General features: G+C 56.7%; 1 protein-coding gene across 9 annotated transcripts; it reads right to left on the reverse strand.

Moving 5' to 3' along the window:
- Positions 1–3,150: 3,150 nt before the first annotated feature.
- DNAJB12 (DnaJ heat shock protein family (Hsp40) member B12) lies at positions 3,151–20,995 on the reverse strand. 9 transcript variants are annotated; one of them, XR_007410158.1, is made up of 11 exons: positions 20,860–20,995; positions 12,361–12,532; positions 11,458–11,603; positions 9,906–10,091; positions 9,697–9,776; positions 8,536–8,645; positions 6,789–6,961; positions 6,178–6,275; positions 4,592–5,031; positions 4,407–4,471; positions 3,151–3,929 (listed from the first exon to the last, which is right to left on the reverse strand). XR_007410158.1 is itself a non-coding variant. In XM_025434862.3 (9 exons), exons 1-9 carry the CDS (start codon positions 20,990–20,992, stop codon positions 5,002–5,004), a joined length of 1,128 nt encoding a protein of 375 aa, XP_025290647.1. In that variant the 5' UTR covers positions 20,993–20,995; the 3' UTR covers positions 3,151–5,001. The 9 variants fall into 9 exon arrangements, 1 of the variants encoding a protein (XP_025290647.1); XR_007410157.1 differs by having other exon boundaries at positions 3,151–3,933; XR_003130881.3 differs by lacking the exon at positions 4,407–4,471.
- Positions 20,996–21,022: the final 27 nt, after the last annotated feature.

Below are 21,022 nucleotides of genomic sequence, written 5' to 3' on the forward strand. Positions count from 1 at the left end.
AGTGCTTATCCCACAGACTGGTCATCTTCCAGCACCAGCCAGCAGGATGTAGGTCCTTCTACGCAAGTGGGCACACCTCACTCGAGCCCTCTCAGGTCTTGGAGAAGGGTCCGTGGTTCTGTGTGTGGCTTGATGGCTGCAAAGCTCCCTCCAGGGTGACCGTGGGCAGGGTTGGCTGCCCCGAGTGGCCATCAGCAAGGTGTGCAGATGCTGACGGGGCCCCTTTCTTGCCTCAGCTGTGTTCACGGAGGCCTCGCGATGCCCAGGGCTGCAGCATGGAACAAGACGGATGGGCTCTGGGCGGGCCCTTACCCTCCAGGGTGCGAAGCCTTGGTCCAAGAACTGCACAAACACCTCTGGAATGACGGCATGCGAGGCGGGGCTGGGCCAAGGCTGTGGGAACGTGGCAGGCCTCCCAGAGGAGGCGGGTGGAGGAGTGATGGGGAGGCTGTTGGCAGAAGGAACTGGGGCAGCATGTCAGGGAAGGGTGGTTGGAGGAGGCTCCGGCGGGCAGCGGGGTCAGAGCGTGAGGGCCATGAACATGACCCAGGGACGGAAGAGGACCGCACTCCCTCCGTCTGGCCTCCGTTTCCCCATCTGTTAGAGACTGCCGGCAGCCTCCTGCGCCGCTCAGATATGTCTCTCCAGCTCTCATCTGTCTGTCCATCCGAAAAATGGCAAGAACCCAGTTAAAGAAGTGGAGTTGCTGACCAGAGTCCCCGAAGGCCCTGAGTCTGACCTCCCGCCCCTACCAGCACCAGCTCCCCTGGGGAACTGAACCCCCAAGGGCAAGGCCAGCCAGAGGTGGATGGGCATTGCTGCCCTCCCCGGACCAACCTACGGAAGGGGAGCAGAGGGGCTGAGGATGGATGCCGAGTGGCAGTCAGGTCCCCCATGCTCCACTCAAGCAAAGCCCCAACTCTTGGGCTCTGGGGGATCTGCTTGGTCACGGGGGTCCTAGAGAGCAGGGTGCTTTCTCATACCCTTCGTTGTCTGGGCCCTGGGCCTTTACTTCCTACCCAAGCAGCATGGGCCTCTACCCCTGATAGGGCACCTAGGCCTGGTTCCTGGGACAACAGCCTCTACGAGAGGCTGGGGGAGGGTGCCAGTGGGCCTCCAGCTGCGCCAGCCCCCCCCTCGGGGCTAGCCTTCCAGGGTTTGCTCATTCCTGTCCACCTCCCCCAGGGCAGGGCCCCACACCCCGGAAGGGTTAGAGGTGCTTGGTGAATACACAGCAGAGCGGACAGGGGATGACCCGAGGTCGGGGAGTGCCAGGTCTCCGGTTCCTTCATTCCCAGGGAAATTTTTTCTCTGCCAAAGCCACTAGGTGTGACAGGCAAGGTGACAGTTATAGATTGGGGGCCTGGCCTATGGATTGTTCCTTGGATGTGGTCGCTTCCATGCTTTCCCAGCTCCAGGACTTGGCTCCTGTTGCTTCTGGTGGGAGACCCCATGCTCTCCCCCCGGAGCTGCTCACACCTGCCACACTCCGGGGCTGCTATCACTGTCCCCTGCCCACTGGGCTGTCACACACAGGCTTCTCCCACCTGCCTGGCTGCCACCTTCTGGGGTTGATGCCTTGAATAGGACTTGAGCTAAGGACGATCTTTGGCAACTGAGGACACGAAACAACACTTAGAGCATCCGGTGCCCCAGGCACCTTTTACCATAGATGTGCTCAGCCTTTTCCTCCCCACAGTAACCCAAGGAGGTAGGTGGTTTTGAAGATTAGGAAACTGAGGCAGAGGCAGGTTAAGTGACCTGCCCGGGGCCACCCCCTGGGAAAAGGATCCTGCCCAGACAGCCGGCTCGCTGGGGCCCACCGATAGCCAACAAGTGAGCTGTTGTCGCCTGGGGAGGACATCGGCCCAGGGATCGCCGTCGCAGCGGGGTAGACACGTGGGGAGTCGAGGGAGGGGGCGCACCTGCCCCCCTGGGAAACTCGTCGGAGCCCAAGCCCCTCAGGTTCCGTCCCCTTTTCCTTGGTGTGGCTTTGTCTTCCGCCCTCCTGGACACGTGTCCCACCACTCACCTCGGCACGAGGGGTTAACCTTGAGCACAGAGGAGCCAAGTTCGGCAAATGTTTGCATAGTGATTGCTTCGCTACGGCCCCTGAGGCCAGGCAAGGTTTCCGGGGCCCCTGGGCATCGCCCTCCCTCCCCCCAAGCTTCAGCTCCCTGTTTGGGAAGTGGGCTGGCTCCGTGTGACATCTGGTAGGGGTCCCCAGTTGCTCCAGAAGCGACGCTGTGTCCACAGTCTCTTCACCGGAGTCCTGGCGCCGCAGCCCGGGTGCCAGCCCGAGACGCCGGCGGCTGTGCCCGGGGACCTCGGGGCCAGGACGCGGTTACAGCTGGGCCACACAGCGCAGTCCCCTTCCGGGCACCGGGGCCAGCCTGGCACCAGGAGATAAGCCGGCGATCCCCAGAGCCTGGATGGATGAGGCGGCCCGGCCGGCCACCTGACGTGGGTGGGGACACTTGTCAGAGGCTGTTTTTTGCAGCCAACAGTTGGACAGTCTGTCCCGCCCGTGGCTTGGCGGGCTGCCGGGAGGGCCGGGGGCGGCTGGCGACGCCTCTGCCAACTGCGGCTAACAAGTGGTGGCTCGCGGGCCGGGCCGCGGTGACCCGGCGGGGCGGCCAATGAGCGCCCGGCTGCAGTGGCACCACCGGGCGGCCCGCCTGCCTTTGGCTGCGGCGGCAGCGGGAGGGGCCTCGGGCCACCAGTCAGGCTGCGGGGCCCTGTCTCCGGGAGGCCCGGCAGATCTGCGTCTCCATTCACAGAAAGCTCTGCCCGGCTGCCACCGTTTTTAACTTTTCCGACCCTCTGGGGGGCGGGAGGCGGGCCGTGGGGCGGTGCGGGGAGTGTGCCTGGGAAGGCTGTGCAGCCAGAGATGGAAAGGAACTCGAACTTTCCCCTTGCTCTGGATCCGGAGTGGGCTCTAGCTCCCAGCAGGGATGGAGAGAGGAAGCAGGGACGGTGGTGGTGGTGGTGGGGTTACCAGGGACCCCAGGATTCCGGCCTGAGCCCCTCACCCTGTGCCTGGAGTCAGCCTTGGAACCACCCTGGGGACCTACGTGGCCGTCAGTAGGAACGGGTGTTTGCACCCCACCACCTCAGCCCCCTTGCTCAATGCAGACCCACCAAGGCCAATCACATAATAAACATATATTTATAGATGTACAATTTCAGAATTCTAATTCAAGAAATACAGCTTCTCGGGGGATCCTTTAGGATCTATGTTCTTATTGCACATGGGTCAGCCCACCTAAGGACATCTACCAAGACCAGATGGTAGGGATGGTGGGGGCAGAGCACCAGAGCCACCACGGGTGGGGCGCTCTCGCCCACGTCCAGCTCTTCTCATCTCTCTGGGCCGGGGTGGCTGCTGCATCACAGGGTAGGATCACGTTCAAAGATCACATCTGACATTTCTTTACCAAGCTTCCTTTCCCAGCAAGAATCTTATTCTTATTCGGGGGGGGGGTGGATTATAAAAAAAAAAAAAAAAAAGAGCCAAGAGATACTCTGGGAGGATGGTTGTCACCTCCTGGCTGGCAGCTTGGGGAAGTAAGGCTTTGGAAGATGGCAGGCTCAGTGACACCCGCTGCCAGAGGAAAATTTGGGAGAAACGGTAATTCCAAAAGGCCCAGTAGAAACTGTGGGAATAAATAAAACCTCCCTCCCTTCCCCTGGCAGCAACTGCTGTTGTGAGAAAAAATCCTCACTTCCAGGTGAGTGTAAGAAAACCCTTCGCAAGGTGCAGCCTTTGTCCAAAGTGCAACAGAAGGCCGGGTGGCATCATGTCCACGGAGGGCGGAGACAGAGGTGCCCACGGGCCCCGACTTTCTTCAGGAGGCGGCTGCTGCCCCAGGGTCTTGGGCATCACCCGGCTGGCTCTTGGAGGAAGAACCGTCTGGAGTCCTTGGTGCCTGACTTGGGAAAAACCAGTGGCAACAACGTGGAGCTGTGCCCTGTGGCATCTATAAGGCAAAACCCACTTTGGGACTGAGGGGGGCAGGTGGCTGGGCAGCACTCGGGCCCCCTCCCTAACCTTGTCCTCTGTGGCGGGGTGTGCAGAAGGCTCCTGGGCTCTGGGACCCAGAGCCCACCTGAGCTGACCAGGGCTGCGGTGGGTGGTCTCACGCCGCGGGCGGCCCGGGGCCTCTACCACAACTGGATACTGACGGGGTGCCTGGCCCTAGGGGCACTTTCTCCCCTGAAAGTCGGCTCCCCTCCAGCTTCGTCAGAAACCTGGCACCTCTGAGTTCCCTACAGACTTAGGCTATCATGATTACCGCCGCCATCAAAAGCAGGCTGGGGTTGAGGGGAACGTTGAAAGCTACGACCCGACTTCCCTTCGGGCTGTCCGCTATGGCCAACGTCTAGCCTTTGAGGGACCAAGTTACCTTCCTCAGACAGGCCTCGTTTTCTAGAACAGGGAAGAAATCAGCTAAACAACTTAACCAAATCCCTGCAGAGTTTAAAAAGTAGACTATATATATATATATATATATATATCTTTATATATGCTATTTACATATAAATAGATATATATATATATATACACACATATCCATGCTCTATAAATTACATTCTATGGAGAGTTCTCGTTCCTCCTCCTCCCATCCTCGGCCAACGCCTCTGACGGGCTTCCGTGGAGGTGACTGGTGGTGGCTGGGGGGGGCGGGGGAGGAAGGCAGTTGGGCGCCCCCTCCCCCAGCCCTTTCCACAGACGTTGCTCCAAGTTTCACATTCTACTTCCGTTGCCATGGTTTCCGTATCCTAGGAGAGAGCCGAGTGGAGGCTGCCTCGGCCAGCCCGGCCAGCCCGGAGGAAGGGAAGCAGCCCCCGGCAGGTTTTCCTGTCCTAAGAGCTCTCGGCATTTACCGGGTGAGAGAGAGGGCAGCGGTGCGGCGTTCGGCCTCCAATTCCATTTTAATTTTTTTTTTCTTTTTATGTCTTTCCTTAAATATACAGTCCATCACCTTGGCTCAGTGCATGTCACCAAAAATTCTCCAGGGATTTCATGGTCTGGGGAGGAGAGTGAACAGTTAGCCGGGCAGTTGCGGCCCCGGGCCTCTAGCTCAGCCTACGCAACCCGGCCTCCCGGCTGCGTCCTGCCCGCCCCAGCCCCAGCCCCAGCCTGTCTCCCTCCTGCACTGCGTCGCCCCGGGGGCGCTGGCGGGCGGACCCTGGCCAAGGGGGCCACAGGCACAGGATGGATGGGCAGGTACCGACAGGACAACTTGACCGGCTCTGCCTACGCGCCCCGGGCGGCCCAGTCTCTCCCGGTCGGCACGTCCTGAGAGCGGAGCTGTGACCCACACGCAGGGGTAGAGGCGGCGGGAGCCTGCTACCAGCGACCTGCACACCACCACCCCCTCCCCATCTGTGTTCAATCCTAAACTCATGACATCCGTTCTCTTCCTTGGACCACAGGTGAGATGCCCGGGCAGGCCCACGCAGTGGCTTCCAGGCTGCCAGGTGCACTGGCACTTGACAGAGTCCCTGATTCCAGCAGAGGGCGAGTGGTCAGGGGACACCGCCTCTCCCGCTCCCAGGCCGCTGGCTCCCTCCCTGACCCACTGTGGGGCTGCCCTTCCAACCTTGTTCCTTTTCCTCCTGCCTAGAAGGGCCGAGAAGAGGATGGGACCTTGGCCTCCCTATTCTCACTTCCTGATGTCCGGTGGGGAGTGTGTGTGGGGGGGCTATCTTGGGACCAGTAATCCTTGGTGGCCTCAATAGCAGAGCACAGACACTAGTCTGTTGTACCTGGGGAAGGGCCGTGGTGACTCGGTGGCTGGATGAGACCAGGGAAGCACGCATGGCCCTCAGCAGTGGCCTTGAGTTGCCCCTTCTGCCTGGCTCTTGGGCACCCCACATTCCCAGGGCCAGGGGCTCGGGGGTGGCGTAGACAGTAGCACTGGAGGCCCGAAACAGACCTTGGTTTCTGAGCGCACCCTAGAGCTGCCCCAGCTCTGCAGGCTGGAGGTCAGGCTGGGGACAAGCAGTCTGTGCCGTCATCAACAGGCTGTTTCCCTCTCTCCCTCCCACCCTGCTCTGCCTTATGACCAGGGCCGGAGCTGCCAGGAGTTGCAGGGCAGAGGAGGCCCTGGCTCATACTTGGACCTCGGTGGCGTGGCCGGCCCAGGACTATCCATGCAGGGAGGCCTGCACCTCTGACAGTCGGCTACAGCTCGGGGTGCCCATCCGCTGTGCTTTGTGGTACATATCTGTGTCACCGAAGTAGCGGGCCCGGTACAGCAAGCCTTCCTCTGCAAAGCAATGGGGCAGAGTTAGGGTGCGCCTGGTATCTCCCACAGGCCACTGGAGCACCTGCCAGCCCGTGGGCGTGGGAGAAAGCCTGTCACAGGCCCTGGAGCTGGGGCAGAGCTGGCCTCCCTTCAGGAAAGACCCTGGACAGCAAAGTTTATGGTCCCAGCTTGTGAGAGGGCAAGACCCTGCCATCCTGGCTTGACTGCCCTAGGGTCCCACAGATAGAGCTGGACGCCTGATCCCTAGGTGGCCAGGACACGTGCTCCAATCTGTCTCGACATACTCACCTCTGGCAGCCAGACTCAGGCTGATAGCAGTGATTTACGGGAACCTGGAGGAAACCTCCAGATGGCCCCAGGCTCCCAGCCCCAGGGAAGCAGGGTGGGGTCCCGCTTCTGACTGGGAGGTGGCTGGTACACAGCAGCACCAGGCGCTGGGCCCCACAAATCCCCGTGAGCAGGGCTCTCTCCTCCTGCTCTCAGGCTCTGTCCCTGCGACACCCACACACTCACTTTGCTGCTTCTCCTTCCAGCAGTTGTTTCGGAGGTTGGCGATATAATCGTCTTCCACGTTCCGTTCAACTGTTTTGAGGCTGGAGCCTGTGTACTCCTTAGAGAAGCTGTCTGCCACGTAGTAGACGACATTCAGGTGGTCAGTGATCCGCCTGTGGACATGGCCCACTGACCTGGCCAGAAACACATCAGGCACAAAGTGGGCACAGGTCCCCAGGTCCAGGGCGGCTCTAAGGATGACAGGTCCCCCCAACGGGAGGTACAGCACAGGCCACAGGAGGACTTGCTTCCTTTGCAACTAGAGCAGGAACTTGCACAACACCCAAAATGAGGGTCTGCAGGAACTGCAGGTGCCCCCCCCACGCCAGGTGGTGCAGACTACGGCCACCCCTTCCCCAGGCCATCTGCTTACCACGCTGCCTGTGGGGAGGAGCCCCTTTGTGAGAGGCCCTGGTCGGCGCAGGAGGGGAGGCTGGGCTCTCTCTGCCTCCATGTCCGCATTCCTCCCCTAAGTCGGGCCTGCCTGCCTACCCAGGAACCCCCAGTCTGGAGTTAAGAGGCTTAGGAACAACACAACAGAAGGACTCCAAGGAGTTGTGGCCTTCCAGCTCTTGGTCCCACCTTCCAGCTCCAACTACAGGCTCTGCAGGCTGTGGAAGAGCCTGGACACGCAGCACAGCAGACGGAAGGCAGTGCTGGGGGGTGGGGGGAGGAGCAGCCGCTACCTGCCCTCTGCTGCCTCCTCCAGCTGCACAGCAAAGGGCTGGCAACAGGCCAGAGAGCCCGGAGGCCAGTGTGGCTCCGGAAGCCCGACTCTGCCCCCTGCTGGCCGAGAGGAAGGCTGCCAGGCTCCCGGGGAAGGGCTGGGTGGTCTGGGGAGCAGAGAGCTCCCCCCAATAGGACCTGAGCGCCCGCTAGGGTATGCCAGGTGCTGGAAATATGTGAGGGGAGCTGATACCTTGAAAGGCGAAATAATTTGCCCTAGTTGCACACTACTGGCAGCTGAGACCATACATCCATTCAACAAATACTGTTGAGTATTTCTAACAAACCCGGTGTTGTTTAACAAAAAATTTTATTTATTTTAAAGTAATCTCTATACCCAAAGTGGGGCTTGAACTCAAGACCCTGAGATCAAGAGTTGCATGCTCCACTGAATGAGCCAGCCAGGTGCCCTGAGCCTGGCATTTTATGTATATTATTCAATGAATTTTCACAAGAAGATAGATGCCGTTATTCCCATTGCATAGATGGGGAACTCAAGCTCAGAGAAGTTGTGTAACTTGTCCCGGATCACACAGCTGCTTAGTTAATAGTTGAGCTGGGATGCAAAGCTACCTCTGCTTTGTCTGAGTCTAGAGCCTCTATTCTCTCCATGGCCTCTAGGCCCCCGACCAGAACTTAAGAGCAGAGGTTCTTACCTCAAGGTCAGCAGATAAGGTCACCCCCTCAAGGGGGTGGGGGAGTGGGCATGACGCCTGTGAAATTATGTGCAAAATTGTGTGCATGTGCAATGTTCAAGGGAAAAGATCTGCAGTTTTCATCGCATTTCTTTAGTGGACTGTGATCCTAAAAGATCAAGAACCTACGCTCAACAGGGAAAGCATATGTTCTTGATTCCAAGCCAGATATCTGAATTGTGATTAAGGACCCACAGGATAGGAAGGAAGGCCTCTGATGGGGGCTGAGAATCCCAAGGCCCTGTCCACCCACCACCCTAGCCCCGTCCCTAGCTGCAAGTACTCACGGCCTTGGGCTCAGGCTGTACGGGGGGCTGGAGACCATGAGCTGGCTGAGAGCCGACACGAGGATCAGGATGAGGATGGGCATCAGCTGAACAAACACCCCCAGCCCGCCCTGGAGGGAAGAGCCACTGGTCACCCAAGGCCAGCGTCAGCCACAATCACCCAGCTTCCCTGGCACGAAGGAGCCCGGGGCAGCAGGAGGCAGCTGCCACACAAATAGGCCATGATGCTACTCTCTCCTCCCCCCTCCCATGGGCCCCTCAAAATACAGAAACTCCTCCACCTGCCAGTTCCTCCAGATGAAAACAAAACGGCAACTGGTATTAAATACAGGAAGAGGATGCCATGTAGGCAGGTGTTTACTGTCAGAGAATAACAAAAACATGAGCAAAAGTGGCTGCCTCCAGGAGACTGGCAGGCAGGGCTGGAGGACTGTTTTCACTATATACCAATTTAAAAATAGCCAGTTAAAAAATTTTAAATAAAAACAAATTTGTGCACTGGGTGATAATTTGTGATTTAAAAAACTCTTCTGTATGTTCAATACACATACACACACGGTTTTAAACAAACGAATAAATAAAAACCTGAGGCCACGCTGACAGAGCAGAGGAGTATCCCTCTGCCTGCCACAATTTTAAATGCTCTGAAATCGTCCACAGAATTTTAATGTTGGTCAGTTAGCTGTTCTTTAACCTGTAGCATTCAAAATGCTTTTGAAGTACTGTCTGGTTATAGGTCTTGTATATATTTTCAAAGAGTACTGGAAAGAAACAAGAAGAGTCAACCTTTGTTATCCTTTACAACTCTTTCACTTCCCATTGCTTGGAAAATGTCAGTGTGGCCTTATGAACCAGTGGACCACAAAGGCCATTCTCACACAAACCTGTCTGTAGGTGGAGAAGCTTCTGCAGGACATTCCCTGACAGAGGCCACCAATTCCCCACTCCTTCTGGGCGGCACTGTGGAGTGTGGCTCCCTCTGGTGTCGCTCAGCTGAATGGCAAGGGGTTGCCCAATGATGGCTCCTTGACTGAGAATTGTGGGGACACTGCCCCCCACCCCAAGAATGGCCAGCTGGGGATGTCACTCCCCTTTCAGGCCCTGCACCCTGGGTGGGGCCTGGCGCCCTCCCCTGCTTTCCCCAGTGCCTTCCTCACTCACGTCACCCTGGTTCTCCCTGCGGTCCTGCCTTTGCTGGTAGGTATAGCGCATGCGGCCGTTGCTGTAGACGTGGACGTTACCTGGAGGTCAGAGGGACTGAGTCAGGGGGCGGGGCTGCCAGGGAAGGGAATGGCCGGCATCCAGTCTTCCACCATCACCTTCCCCCCCCCCCGGGGGGGGCCTGGCTGTGGGGAGGGCAGGGTACTTACTAGACGGGAAGCCACCGCCAAAGAACATGTTGAAGAGGTCCTCCGGGGAGATGTCAGCCTCAAAGCCACGGTGGAAGTCCCCATGTCCATGGCCATGTCGGGCTGCCTGGCTCTTGTCATCACCAAACTGGTCATATTGCTTCCTTTTCTCTGGGTTACTAAGTACTGCATATGCTGTGCCAATGGCTAGAAAAGAGGTGTAAGTCAGCCAAGCTTGAAGACACAGGGCATGCAGGTGGAGGCTTCGGCAGCCAAGAGCTCCCTTCCTTCAGGTACTCAAGTGGTGCTTTAGGAAGTGGGAGTCCTTGGGGCCAGGGGGAGGTTTGGCTGTTGGGCCCATGTAGAGAGCGGGGCAGGCAGGAATACCTGAGGGGATCGAGGCAGTCTGGGCCGGGTGAAGGATTAACACTCAGGCTCCTGCTCTCCATCTCATGACGATGACCCACCCTTTTCTATACCCCAGGTCCTTTATGGGCTTTATCTTAGTTACTCCTCGAGCAATTGCCTGGAAGGGCCAAATCGCCAAGTTCTAGTCAAAACTTCTCCACATTCTGCCCCACAGAATGTAGTAGGGCCTGACGAGCCCTCTCTTCCCTGGTCCAGGTCTCAGCTGCTGTTCCTTGGCTTGGCTCCAGGGTCTCCTCATTAGAGCTCCCCAGGTAGGAGACCTGTGCTTCAAGGACCCAGCTCCAGGCCCTCCTCAGGCAGCTCACTCTCTCAGAGAAGTGGGTCAAAGCTGAATCTGCAACCTGCAACCCTTGAGAATAAGGAGATCCCCCCCTCTTCTGGCCATTCTGACAAGGCCCCAGGGCTAGATCTGGCCTCTCTGTGCCTGTTGTGCAGGCTGCAGGCAGAAGCCGGGGCTGGAGCATCAGCCATGGCCACCTCGCCTACCTAGTCCTATTCACCTTCTCTGTCTGGGGCTGGCTGACAGGCAGCAGTGGGATGACGTCTGCAGGACCAACCCCAAGCAGCCTGCTACGGAGTAACTTGGGGGGGCCCAGGGACACGGCACCCCAGGTCGTAGAGGTCAGCACTGCCATCTGCTCCACCACAGGCTCCCTTCTTGGCTGTGGTCACCACCTCATGTGAGTGTGTGTTGTGTGTGAGTGTGTGTGTGTGGTACAGGACTGGCTGTGGCTGCTGGTGACCACGAGGCCACTGACCTGAGGCTACCTGGCCCCTCAGCACAGGGAAACTGCTACCCAGATCCCAAGATGGGGGCATGCATGCGAGTCAGGAGGCCTGCTTCCGGTCTACAATTACGTGACCTTGGAGAAGCGAGTGGTCCTCTCTTGCTCAGCTCCCCTCCTGTAATTCCTGGGGGATGTAGAGGAAGGGGAAGCGGGGGTGGTCTTATCTGAGCTCTGACAGACTCTGTAGGCTGGAGGTGACTGCTAGGACTTTCTTTCTAGGCGGCTGCTCCTGAGCCCAGGGGACTTGGGTCCAAGGCCACTTCCTGGAAAAGTTGTCTGGGACCCTTATTCCTTCTCAAGGGCAAGAGATAAAAAAAATATATATATTCTCCGGCAGGAAACGAAGGCTGGCTCACCTTTGAAAGCCTCAGTGGCCCCGGGCGCGTGGTTCTTGTCCGGGTGGAACTTGAGGGCCAGCTTGCGGTAGGCCTTCTTCAGGTCCTCGTCGGAGGCTCCTCTGCTCACCCCCAGGATCTCATAGTAATCTTTACACTGCTTGACCCTGGGGGAGGGGGTAGAGGGCCCAGGATCGTGAGGTGAGGGGGGGCGAGGGCCGTGCAGTGTGGGCACACAGCTCTGAGCAGGCTCAGGCGGCCAGCAGGGCACGGCTGACGGCTCCTCTAGGTGAGCTGTCAGGCCTCAGGGACGGGGGAGCCTTGGAAAGCTCCATCTGGGATGGGGAGCTGGGTAGGGCCCAGTGGAAACACCTGGAATACATTTCGGATTTCAGAGGGGGGGCTGCTGTGTTTCAGGCCAGGAACCACTTCCCCCCTGCTAACAGCATCCTCGCCAGAGGCCATCTCAGAAGGACAGAGGCCACCTCAGAAGGACGGTCAATGTCCGTGCAGAGCTGGCTCACGCCCTGGAGGGCTAATTGTCTCTTGGCTCCATTCTGTGCTCCACAGGCTCTGGTCTGAAAGGGTCTTTGTTAGGGGCGGGGGAGAGGCTGGAAGGGGAGCCCAAGCGCTATCTCTGTGTAAAGAGGCTGGGCCTCGCCGGGCCAGCAGCAGAGGAAGCCAGCGGCGGAGTCAGCATTTCCAGCCTCTGCTGTGGGTTGTCTTGGCGGGAGGGGCCCGCACAGGCCTGATTCCCACACTGCATTCCCGGGCCTGGTGAGCCTGCCCGGCTGGACCTCCTCCATCCTCAGGACTCTCCCAGGGCCCACCCAGACTACAGGCAGAGTGAGTGGGGGACAGGCTGCAGGAAGCCTTCTCTGGATCTGAAAACTTCCCAACAGCACCAGGCTCCAGCCCCTCTACCTTTTCACTGCTGCTACTTGCTCTGCGGTGTAGCCTTTGGTGCTCTCTCCTCCTCCAGCTTCTCCGTTGGCCGAGGGGGCGTCGGTCCCACCAGCTTTCCTGTGGGTCGTGTCTGTGGGTGAGGGACGGTCACTGGCAGACTGTGGCTTCTGGTTGAGGGACTCGATCAGGGCTGTGCAAGGCAAGCAAAGCACTCAGGGCTCCTGCTCCAACAAGGCCACGGGCCATAGCCGAGGGGGCCGCCTGGTCCTGGGAGAGGCCAGGACTCCCCCCACCCCACCCCCACATCCCACCTGCCTCTTCTCCCAGCAAAGCCACTAGCTCCCTCCCTGACTTGGGCCTGGGCCAGAGTGGGGAAGTGGGGTGCCAGTGGGATAGTTGCCTGCTCCACAGGATCCACATGTCTTAGGAGTTGTCAGGGTATAGGTTAGTTTAAATCTTTTTTTCTTTTTAGGATTTTATGTATTTGAGAGAACTCAGAGGGAGAATGAAAAGCAGACTCCAAACCAATGCAGGGCTCGATCCACATTCAGTTTCTGGGCCAGGTGCTTACCCTGGGTTTCATTTCGTCCTCATACACCCCATCACCCATTACTGAGGTTCAGACAGATTTTTTTTTTTTATCAGCCAGGGCTGTACTGCTAGGAAGTGAGTGAGCTGAGATTTGAACCCAGGTCTTTCTAAATTGAACTCCTCTTCTCTATTTGGAACGACTGTGCTGGAAGGGGCTCCCCATGCCAGATGCCAGGATCCCCACATAGGACCCTGGGGTCATGACCTAAGCCGAAGGTAGACATTTAACCAACTGAGCCACCCAGGCACCCCTAAGGTTTTATTTCAAAATAATCTCTACATCTAATGTAGGGCTCGAACTTACAACCCCTAGATCAAGAGTTGCACACTCTACCAACTTAGCCAGTCATGCGCCCCTGGATATGGGTTAATTTAAAACTCTGCATAAAAACATACATCAATCCTTCAGGTTTTAAAAATCCCAGAGTTGGGAACACCTGGGTGGCTCAGTGGTTGAGCGTCTGCCTTCGGCTCAGGGTGTGATCCCGGGCTCCAGGATCGAGTCCCACATCAGGCTCCCTGCATGGAGCCTGCTTCTCCCTCTGCCTGTGTCTCTGCCTCTCTCTCTGTGTCTCTCATGAGTAAATAAATAAATCTTATAATAAAATAAAATAAAAATCCCAGAGTATTGTGTTTAACAGCCTTTGTTAAGTGTTGAGATGGCCAAAGCACTCTGCCCATCTCAGTGGGGACCCCACTTAGCAGGACCATGTGTTTCAGCTGGGATTGGCAGGAAAGGCCTCCTGGCAGTTTTCACTTAGCTGTGAAGGGGAATGGAGGCAATGCGTCTGCCCCAGGGAGCGGGAGATGGTAGGAGACTCAGGATAAAGATCTTTTCCATTACTTGCTCTTCTTTACATTTTTCAAGTGGCTGCCCACGTCAAACACCCTACTTCAATGTTCAGAGTCTACACAGGACATTGGCTGTTACCCTCAGATAGCGTCCCAGTTACTCAAACCTAAGCCTGTGGTTCCTGCCAATCAGGAAGAGCCCAAATCTCTGGCAGAGGTTCCCTGTGTCCATTTATTCCAGGCGCAAAACCAGTTCTGGAAACCCTAGGTGTGCCTGGGGTACGGTGCCCTGGGAAGCCAGGCACCTGAACCACAGCAGGAACCCAGGACACTGTACTGAGGGAGGACAGCAGTGCCCCCGGCTGGTCCCTGGTTTCTTTCCAACACGCCAGGAGCCTGCTGGGCTCAAGGCCCTGGATGGGTGGTGGACACCCTCTAAAGCAACATACCTGGGGCTCACACAGGAGGCCAGGAGCAGGGCTTGCTGGGAGCAGAACACGGAGACTCAAGTGGCACTGTGCCCTGAGCCACTGCTGTCCTAGGTGCAGCAAGTTCACGGGATCTCACTGGGAAAGGAGCGGACAATCAAGCTTGCCTTGCGTGAGGGAGGCAGAGGCCTCTGTAGCAAACCCGAAGAGTACGCGCTGGGAGGAGTGATCATAATGGGTGCTCACCATAGTTAGGCAGGCCTGGACACGGTGCTCCGTGTGTACTAGTTCACTTAATCCGGACAGTGGCCTGAGAGGGAGGTTTTACTACCACCATCCCCACGGTAAAAAAGAGGGCTGGATGTTTGATCCGCTGGCGCAGGGCTGCACAAGCTGGGCAGGCAGGACGTAACGCCTGGATGTCCACTATGCTATCCCGACTGCCTAAGTCTGGCATCTGGCATGGGGGACCCCTTCCAGCGCCGTCATTCCAAATAGAGAAGAGGAGTTCAATTTAGAAAGACCTGGGTTCAAATCTCAGCTCACTCATTTCCTAGCAGTTCAGCCCTGGCCGATAAAAAATATAAAATCTGTCTGAACCTCAGTAATGGGTGATGGGGTGTATGAGGATGAAACGAGACCCACAGGTGAGTACCTGGCACAGACACTGACAGAGTGAAAGTGCAAAATGAGTAGCTACTGATATTAGGACACACGCTGATGAACTGGCTGATGGGGAGGGGACCCGAGCAGGTGGGGCTTGCGAAGGCTAAGTAAGGGTCAGCCCTCAGCAGGCTCTGGACCCAAATGTCACCATGAGATTTCAGGCTGTCCCAGATGCCAGGCTCATGCCAGGCACTGAGGGAATGGTCAAAGAAGAAAACAAAAGATGAAGAGATGTTGATGAAGATGGGACAGAGGGAAGAGCTGGTTTGCTGGGTTTGGGAGCCTTTTATTTGATTGATTGATTGATTTTATTTTAAAGATTTTATTTGGGGCAGCTCGGGGGGCTCAGTGGTTTAGCTCCGCCTTCAGCCCAGGGCCTGATCCTGGAGTCCCGGGATCAAGTCCCACATCAGGCTCCCTGCATGGAGCCTGCTTCTCCCTCTGCCTGTGTCTCTGCATCTCTCTCTCTCTGCCTCTCATTAACAAATAAATAAAATCTTAAAAATAAATAGATAAAGATTTTATTTATTTATTTATTTGATAGAGAAAGAGAGAGAGCAAGAGCACAAGTAGGGGTAGTAGCAGAGGGAGAGGGAGAAGCAGGCTTCCCACTGAGCAGGGAGCCCGACTTGGGGCTCCATCCCAGGACCCCGGGATCATGACCTGAGCCGAAGGCAGACGCTTCATTGAGCCCTCCAGACGCCCTTTGGTGGGCTTTTAGAGGACTAGTTTATTTCAGTTTCTCTGGAAGCCTCAGTGGTCCAGGCTGAGCTGGACCCTTATACCCTAAGGACCATCCATTCAACTGCTACAGATACATTGGAGCATCAGCCAGGAGATGGGACGGACTCGCTCTAGTACTTCTCATGGAATATTCTGGAAGCTTCAGGGTAGTTACATGGAGTCAGCCACTCTAATTTCCTTACACTGCAGAACGGGAGCCCAAAGGGGAATGAATGTGGTCTGGGTCACGCAGAAGGTTTCTGCTTGAGTTGGCAAATCAAGATTTCTGGTTGCTGTCAAGTAGGTCTGTCTCATGGCCTGGACACCCCTCTGCCAGACCTGTGGGACGTGACTGTCTCATCCTGACTCACTGTTACGTCCCTCATGGCAAGTGGCTGGCAGGCAAATGTCACAAAAGAGTATGACACAGAACAGCTTAACTGGACTCTGGAGGGAGACAGACAAGGCTGGGTTCAAATCCTGCCCCTGCCCCCTTGCAGTAACACTGGCAGACATCTAAAAAGACGGGAACTTGGTGGAAGAAACGAGAGCTGCAGTGGGGGAGGTGGCAGCTGAAGCAGAGACGAGACCATCTCTAAGGCCAGAGCCACCAGCGGTGGCCCCTCCTCAAACCCAGACTGGAGGGTGAGAGTACCCGGGGTCAGAGCTGGCCCGGCCGCTTGCTAGCAAGGTCGTCTTGGACAAGTTGATTTAGCGTCTTCACATACAACTGTATCTCCCTCCAGAGCGCTGAAGGAGTAAGTAAGCAAATGCATATAAAGGACTTAGCCCAACACTCAGCAAATGTTAAGTGTCACCTGTTCCTGTTCGTTTCCAGGCCCTCTCTATGTACCTGTGGTGCTCTAAGGGAGTCGGGAAAGGAAGGCCCGCGGAGGGCAAGAGCCTCGGAGCAGAGCTGGACAGTCAGGCTCCTTTGCCAATCAGCCACGTACGGAACTCGTCAGTGAAGGCATGACCTCTGCCCTCACGGGGTGGCTTTGAGGCCCGGTGAATAAGATTCGGTGAATGGGACGGCTGAGTGCACAGTGTGCTCAGAAAGGCTGACGGACTGGACGACCCGCACGGACAGCCTGCCACCTCTCACTCCAACACCCTGAAAGCAGGATCCCCTGGCAACCAATCGTCCCTCCCCGACACACTGGCCTGTCCAGCTCGGGCCTTCCTGACGTCACCAGGACCCTGAGACAGCCTGAGCTGCAAGATCACCCAGGCTGACCCTCTCTCTGTGGCTGGGGAAACTGAGGATGTTCTCATCGGCCCCCTGAAAACCCTGGTGTTTTCCACCACTGTTGCTGAGCCTCAGGCAAAAGCAAAGCGCAGTGGGCTGCCAGGTGCTGGGCAGAAACTCCCAGACAGGGACGGACTGGCCCCACTAGCCCTGCCCTAGGACTTCCCCGCTTAGGCCCTGCTCCTACCCCACAGTGTAAGGGTCCGGCCCTCGGTCCCACCTCCTGCGGCACAAGTCTGAAATCCCCTCATAGCCTTTTCACTGTGAAGTCCCTCTCACCCTGACCTTTCCTGTCTGTCCCTCCACTTCACCTAGACCCATCTGCCTGTGCTCTCCATCCTGCCCTCTCATTTTTTGACTTGCCCGTCTCCCATGAGGCCTGACCGTGCTGCTCACCACCTCCCTGACACCCTCTCCATGGCCACCTGGCTGCTGCCCTCTCCTGGGATTGCCGCTTCTTGCTGTTGCTCCGTCTCACGGGTTGCTTGCTGCCCGGGTCTCTGCCTGTTGGCTAAGGACAGATGCCGCCCGGGGCAGTGCCTGCAGCGGTTCTGCACCTTCCCACGGTGACCCCAGCAAGCGCCCTCAAACCCACGATCCCAGACTTTCAGCTGGAACCTGGTTCTCTCCTGAGCTCCGGGCTAACAGCTCCTTCGGACACCCACGGCACCTCACGCTCTCCCCATCTCTTCCCGGTCACCATCCTCAACTCTGCTTTCTCCCTGGTCACACTGGGCTGGAGGGCTATGTCCCCATTTTTCCTCAGCACACATCTCTTACATAAGGTGTGGTGCCTCCTCTCCGATGACCTGACCCTCACCTGGAATGCCTTATCTCAGGCGCTCAGGGCTCCTGACCTACTCTCTGACTCCAGTCTCTCTTCCCTCTCATTAACCCTTCACGCTGTGCTCTTTTGAGAACAGCACCCTTATCTTATTCCTGCTATCAACATCTTCAATGGTCTTTTCACCATTTTCACTTTATTCACAGAATAAAGTGAATATCCTGGTCCGGCAGGAAGGGATTTCCACGATCTGGCCCCAGCCTACTTTCTAGCCTCAATCCTCTCTATACTCACATTCCACCGCCACAGCTGCCAAATCTTGCCACACCCCATCCTCTCCCCCAAACCTCCCATCCCCAGTCTGTCCTTCTCCAAGTCTGCTCCCTGCCTCCAAAGTGCAGTTCAAATGCTGCTTCCGTCTCCCTCCCTGAAGCTCTCCCTCACTGTGATCTACCCCGGTTTTTCAGTCCCTGCTAGGGCACTCACTAGACTGCTGGTAGTTCAGAGTTCAGAGCTGCATCCCCAGCACTCTGCTCCAGAGGCAGACCGTGAACCCATGGAGGGCAGGGGCTGGATCTCTCACGTCCATCCTTCATTCCCCCGGCATCTAACAGCGTGCTGAATTTTTCTTTGGCCGTGGTATTATTTTTTGCTATAACTCTGTCTCCTTCGCTAGACTGTAAGCTCCTTGAAGTGAAGGATCAAGTCTTACCAATCCTGCCACGCCACTTAGCACCAAGCAGAGGACTTTGCAAATAAAACAAACAAAAACGTCTGTTGCATTGAATGAGCACCTGGAATGAGCTCAAACCTCAAACGGCAAGTGTAAATAACTACCTGATATATATATATATATACATACATACGTATGTATGTATTTGTGTGTGTGTGTGTGTGTATATATATATATATATATATATTTTTTTTTTTTTTTTCCCCCCAAACCAAGATTTCTCTATCGCAGGCCTACATTAACCCCAGGTCCTTGTCAGCTCAGTACAGGGCTGCAGATGGTACAAGGTGAAGGTTACAGAGAGGCATGAGGCATACGGTCTTTCCAGAAGAGTGGGAATATGACAGTTATACAGGTGGCTACTTGGCCTGAGCAAATTCCATTTCTTAAGCCCCAGGAAGGACACTAGTCCAAGCCCCCAAACTGGCCCAGGAGGCTGCTGACAGGAAGACCTCCACAGACCATGCAGTTGCCATCTGCCGGCTCCTGAACCCCCAGAAGCATCAGAATCAGACAGGATTCTGAGACTGGTAGGGCCCCCACCCCATCATTCTCCTCTCACAGGGTGTGGTTTATTGCATAGGGAAGCTCCTTGAGAGGGTCACCTCAGGAATCCTGGCAAATACAGACTGAAATCCTTCCAAGAGAAGGCAAATAGGCCAAAGATCAACCTGTAGTCGGGAGGGAGGAAAACCTGAGTGTTCCAGGTGGCCTCTTCTGCCAGTGTTCCCCTTTCTCTCTCTCTTTTTAAGATTTTACTTATTCATGAGAAACAGAGAGAGAGAGAGAGAGGCAGAGACACAGGCAGAGGGAGAAGCAGGCTCCATGCAGGGAGCCCGACGCGGACTCCATCCCAGGACCCCAGGATCACTTGGGGCAGGCGCTAAACTGCTGAGCCACACAGGGATCCCCACATTCCCTTTTCTCAATCCCACATATGGGCAAGGGAGGTTAGGAGGCTGACGGCTCCTTCATTTCATTCTTCTACTAAACGTTTATAGAGCCACAGAACTTTCTAATTTCTAGCTGTGTAATCCCTTGCCTCTGAAATATTTCCTCATCTATAGAACAAAGATAATGATCTTTGCTCTGCCTCCCTGGTAGGGCAGGTTCAAGTGAGTAGGCGCATTTGAAAGACCTTTCCTCTTTTTTTTTTTTTTTTTAAGATTTAAAATTTTTTAAAAAAGTAATCTCTACACCCAACTGTGGGGCTTGAATTTACAACCCGGAGGTCAAGAGTGGCATGCAGTAGGGACTGGTCCAGCCAGGCGCCCCTCCAAGGAGCTTTCTAAACTGAGAGGCCCTATGGTATGATTGTTACATTAGCTGCTCCAACCCTCTAATTTTCCAGATAAGGAAACCCAAGCTCAGGAAGATCACATGGTAGCAGTCAGAATAAGAACCCAGGTCTTCTGACCTCAGGTCTTACTACACACTATCTTGCTGGTATGAACCCTGTATTTTTTTTAAGATTTTATTTATTTATTAATGAGAGAGGGGGGGGGGGGCAGAGACACAGGCAGAGGGAGAAACAGGCTCCATGCAGGGAGCCCGACATGGGACTCGATCCCCGGTCTCCAGGTTCAGGCCCTGGGCTGAAGGCGGCGCTAAACCGCTGAGCCACCCGGGCTGCCCATAATGGACTCTTTTTTAAAAAAGATTGTATTTATTTGAGAGACTGAAAGAGAGCGCAGGAGCGGGGAGGGGCGGGGGCGGGGGCGGGGGGGAGAAGCAGGCTCCCCGCCGAGCGCGGCTCGATCCCAGGACCCTGGGGCCGTGACCTGGGCTGCAGGCGGCCGCCCCTGGACCCCCCGTTCCTCCTCTCGGGCTTGTATTACGAAGAGCTTCCCTGAAGTCTTAGGTTAACGAAGAAGAGGGTTCCTGGGCGGCGTGAGAGGCGGAGTAGTCGCGACAACCTCCCGGGTCCCTCCCAGGTGGAGGCCCCGCACCTCGCAGCAGGTGCAGAGGGTCCAGGAGGGTCCAGGAGGGGCGGCGGGGGAAGGGCAGGCTCCAGTTTCGGGGGGGGGGCGCTCCCCGGCCCGCGCCCCGAGACATGCCAGGGAGGGACGGCAGGAGGACGCCCTCCCGGGCCGTGCGGAGGCCAGAAGCCCCGCTTCCCGCCCCAGAAGCCATTCTCTCCGCCAGAGCAGTTCTGTTTATTTTGCTAAACTGTAACATTTCCCAGGCCGCCGACCGGCCCCGGGCCGCCGAATGGCCCCTTGGGAAAAGTAGTCCGACTCGGCTTCCAGGTTAAGTTCGCCCCCCCTCGCCCGCCGGCGCCCCTCGTCCTCGGGAACTCTGAATCGCACGGAGTCCCACAAACACCCCGAAACTTGAAGTCGCGGCCGCCCCTGTCATCAGGTGTCCCGCGTCCCGGAGAGGCGTGGGAATCAAAGACTACACCTCCCAGCGGCCCCCGCGCGTCTCAGTGCGCAGGCGTAGCCGCGCCTAGCTCCCCTCCCCCCTCCTCCAACTGCTCCCCTCGGTCCGTTCCCGTATTCCCCCCATCAGTTCTAATGTCCCCTCTGCCTCTCCGGCTCTTCACACTCACCGCGGACTCGCGGCGTCGGGTACAGCCGCTGCGCCTTCTCCAGGAAGCGGAGCGCCCGGTCGGGCTGGTTGCTCTGGATGGCCTTGAGGGCGATGCTAATACAGCGCTCGGCTTCATCCTTGTTGGATTCCATGGCGGAACCAGAGCGCGGAACCAGGGAGGG

The sequence above is a fragment of the Canis lupus genome, chromosome 4, assembly GCF_003254725.2.
Source record: "Canis lupus dingo isolate Sandy chromosome 4, ASM325472v2, whole genome shotgun sequence".
Taxonomy (NCBI): domain Eukaryota; kingdom Metazoa; phylum Chordata; class Mammalia; order Carnivora; family Canidae; genus Canis; species Canis lupus.

What these genes read in the sequence shown, in the direction of transcription:
- DNAJB12 (XM_025434862.3), bottom strand. Translation starts at nt 20,992, where the DNA reads ATGGAATCCAACAAGGATGAAGCCGAGCGCTGTATTAGCATCGCCCTC. An exon ending in CAAGTAGCAGCAGTGAAAAG is followed by an intron (nt 11,604 to 12,360) that starts GTAGAGGGGCTG and finishes CCCCTCCCCCAG; the next exon opens with GGTCAAGCAGTGTAAAGATT. An exon ending in CTGGAAGGAGAAGCAGCAAA is followed by an intron (nt 6,276 to 6,788) that starts GTGAGTGTGTGG and finishes ATTGCTTTGCAG; the next exon opens with AGGAAGGCTTGCTGTACCGG.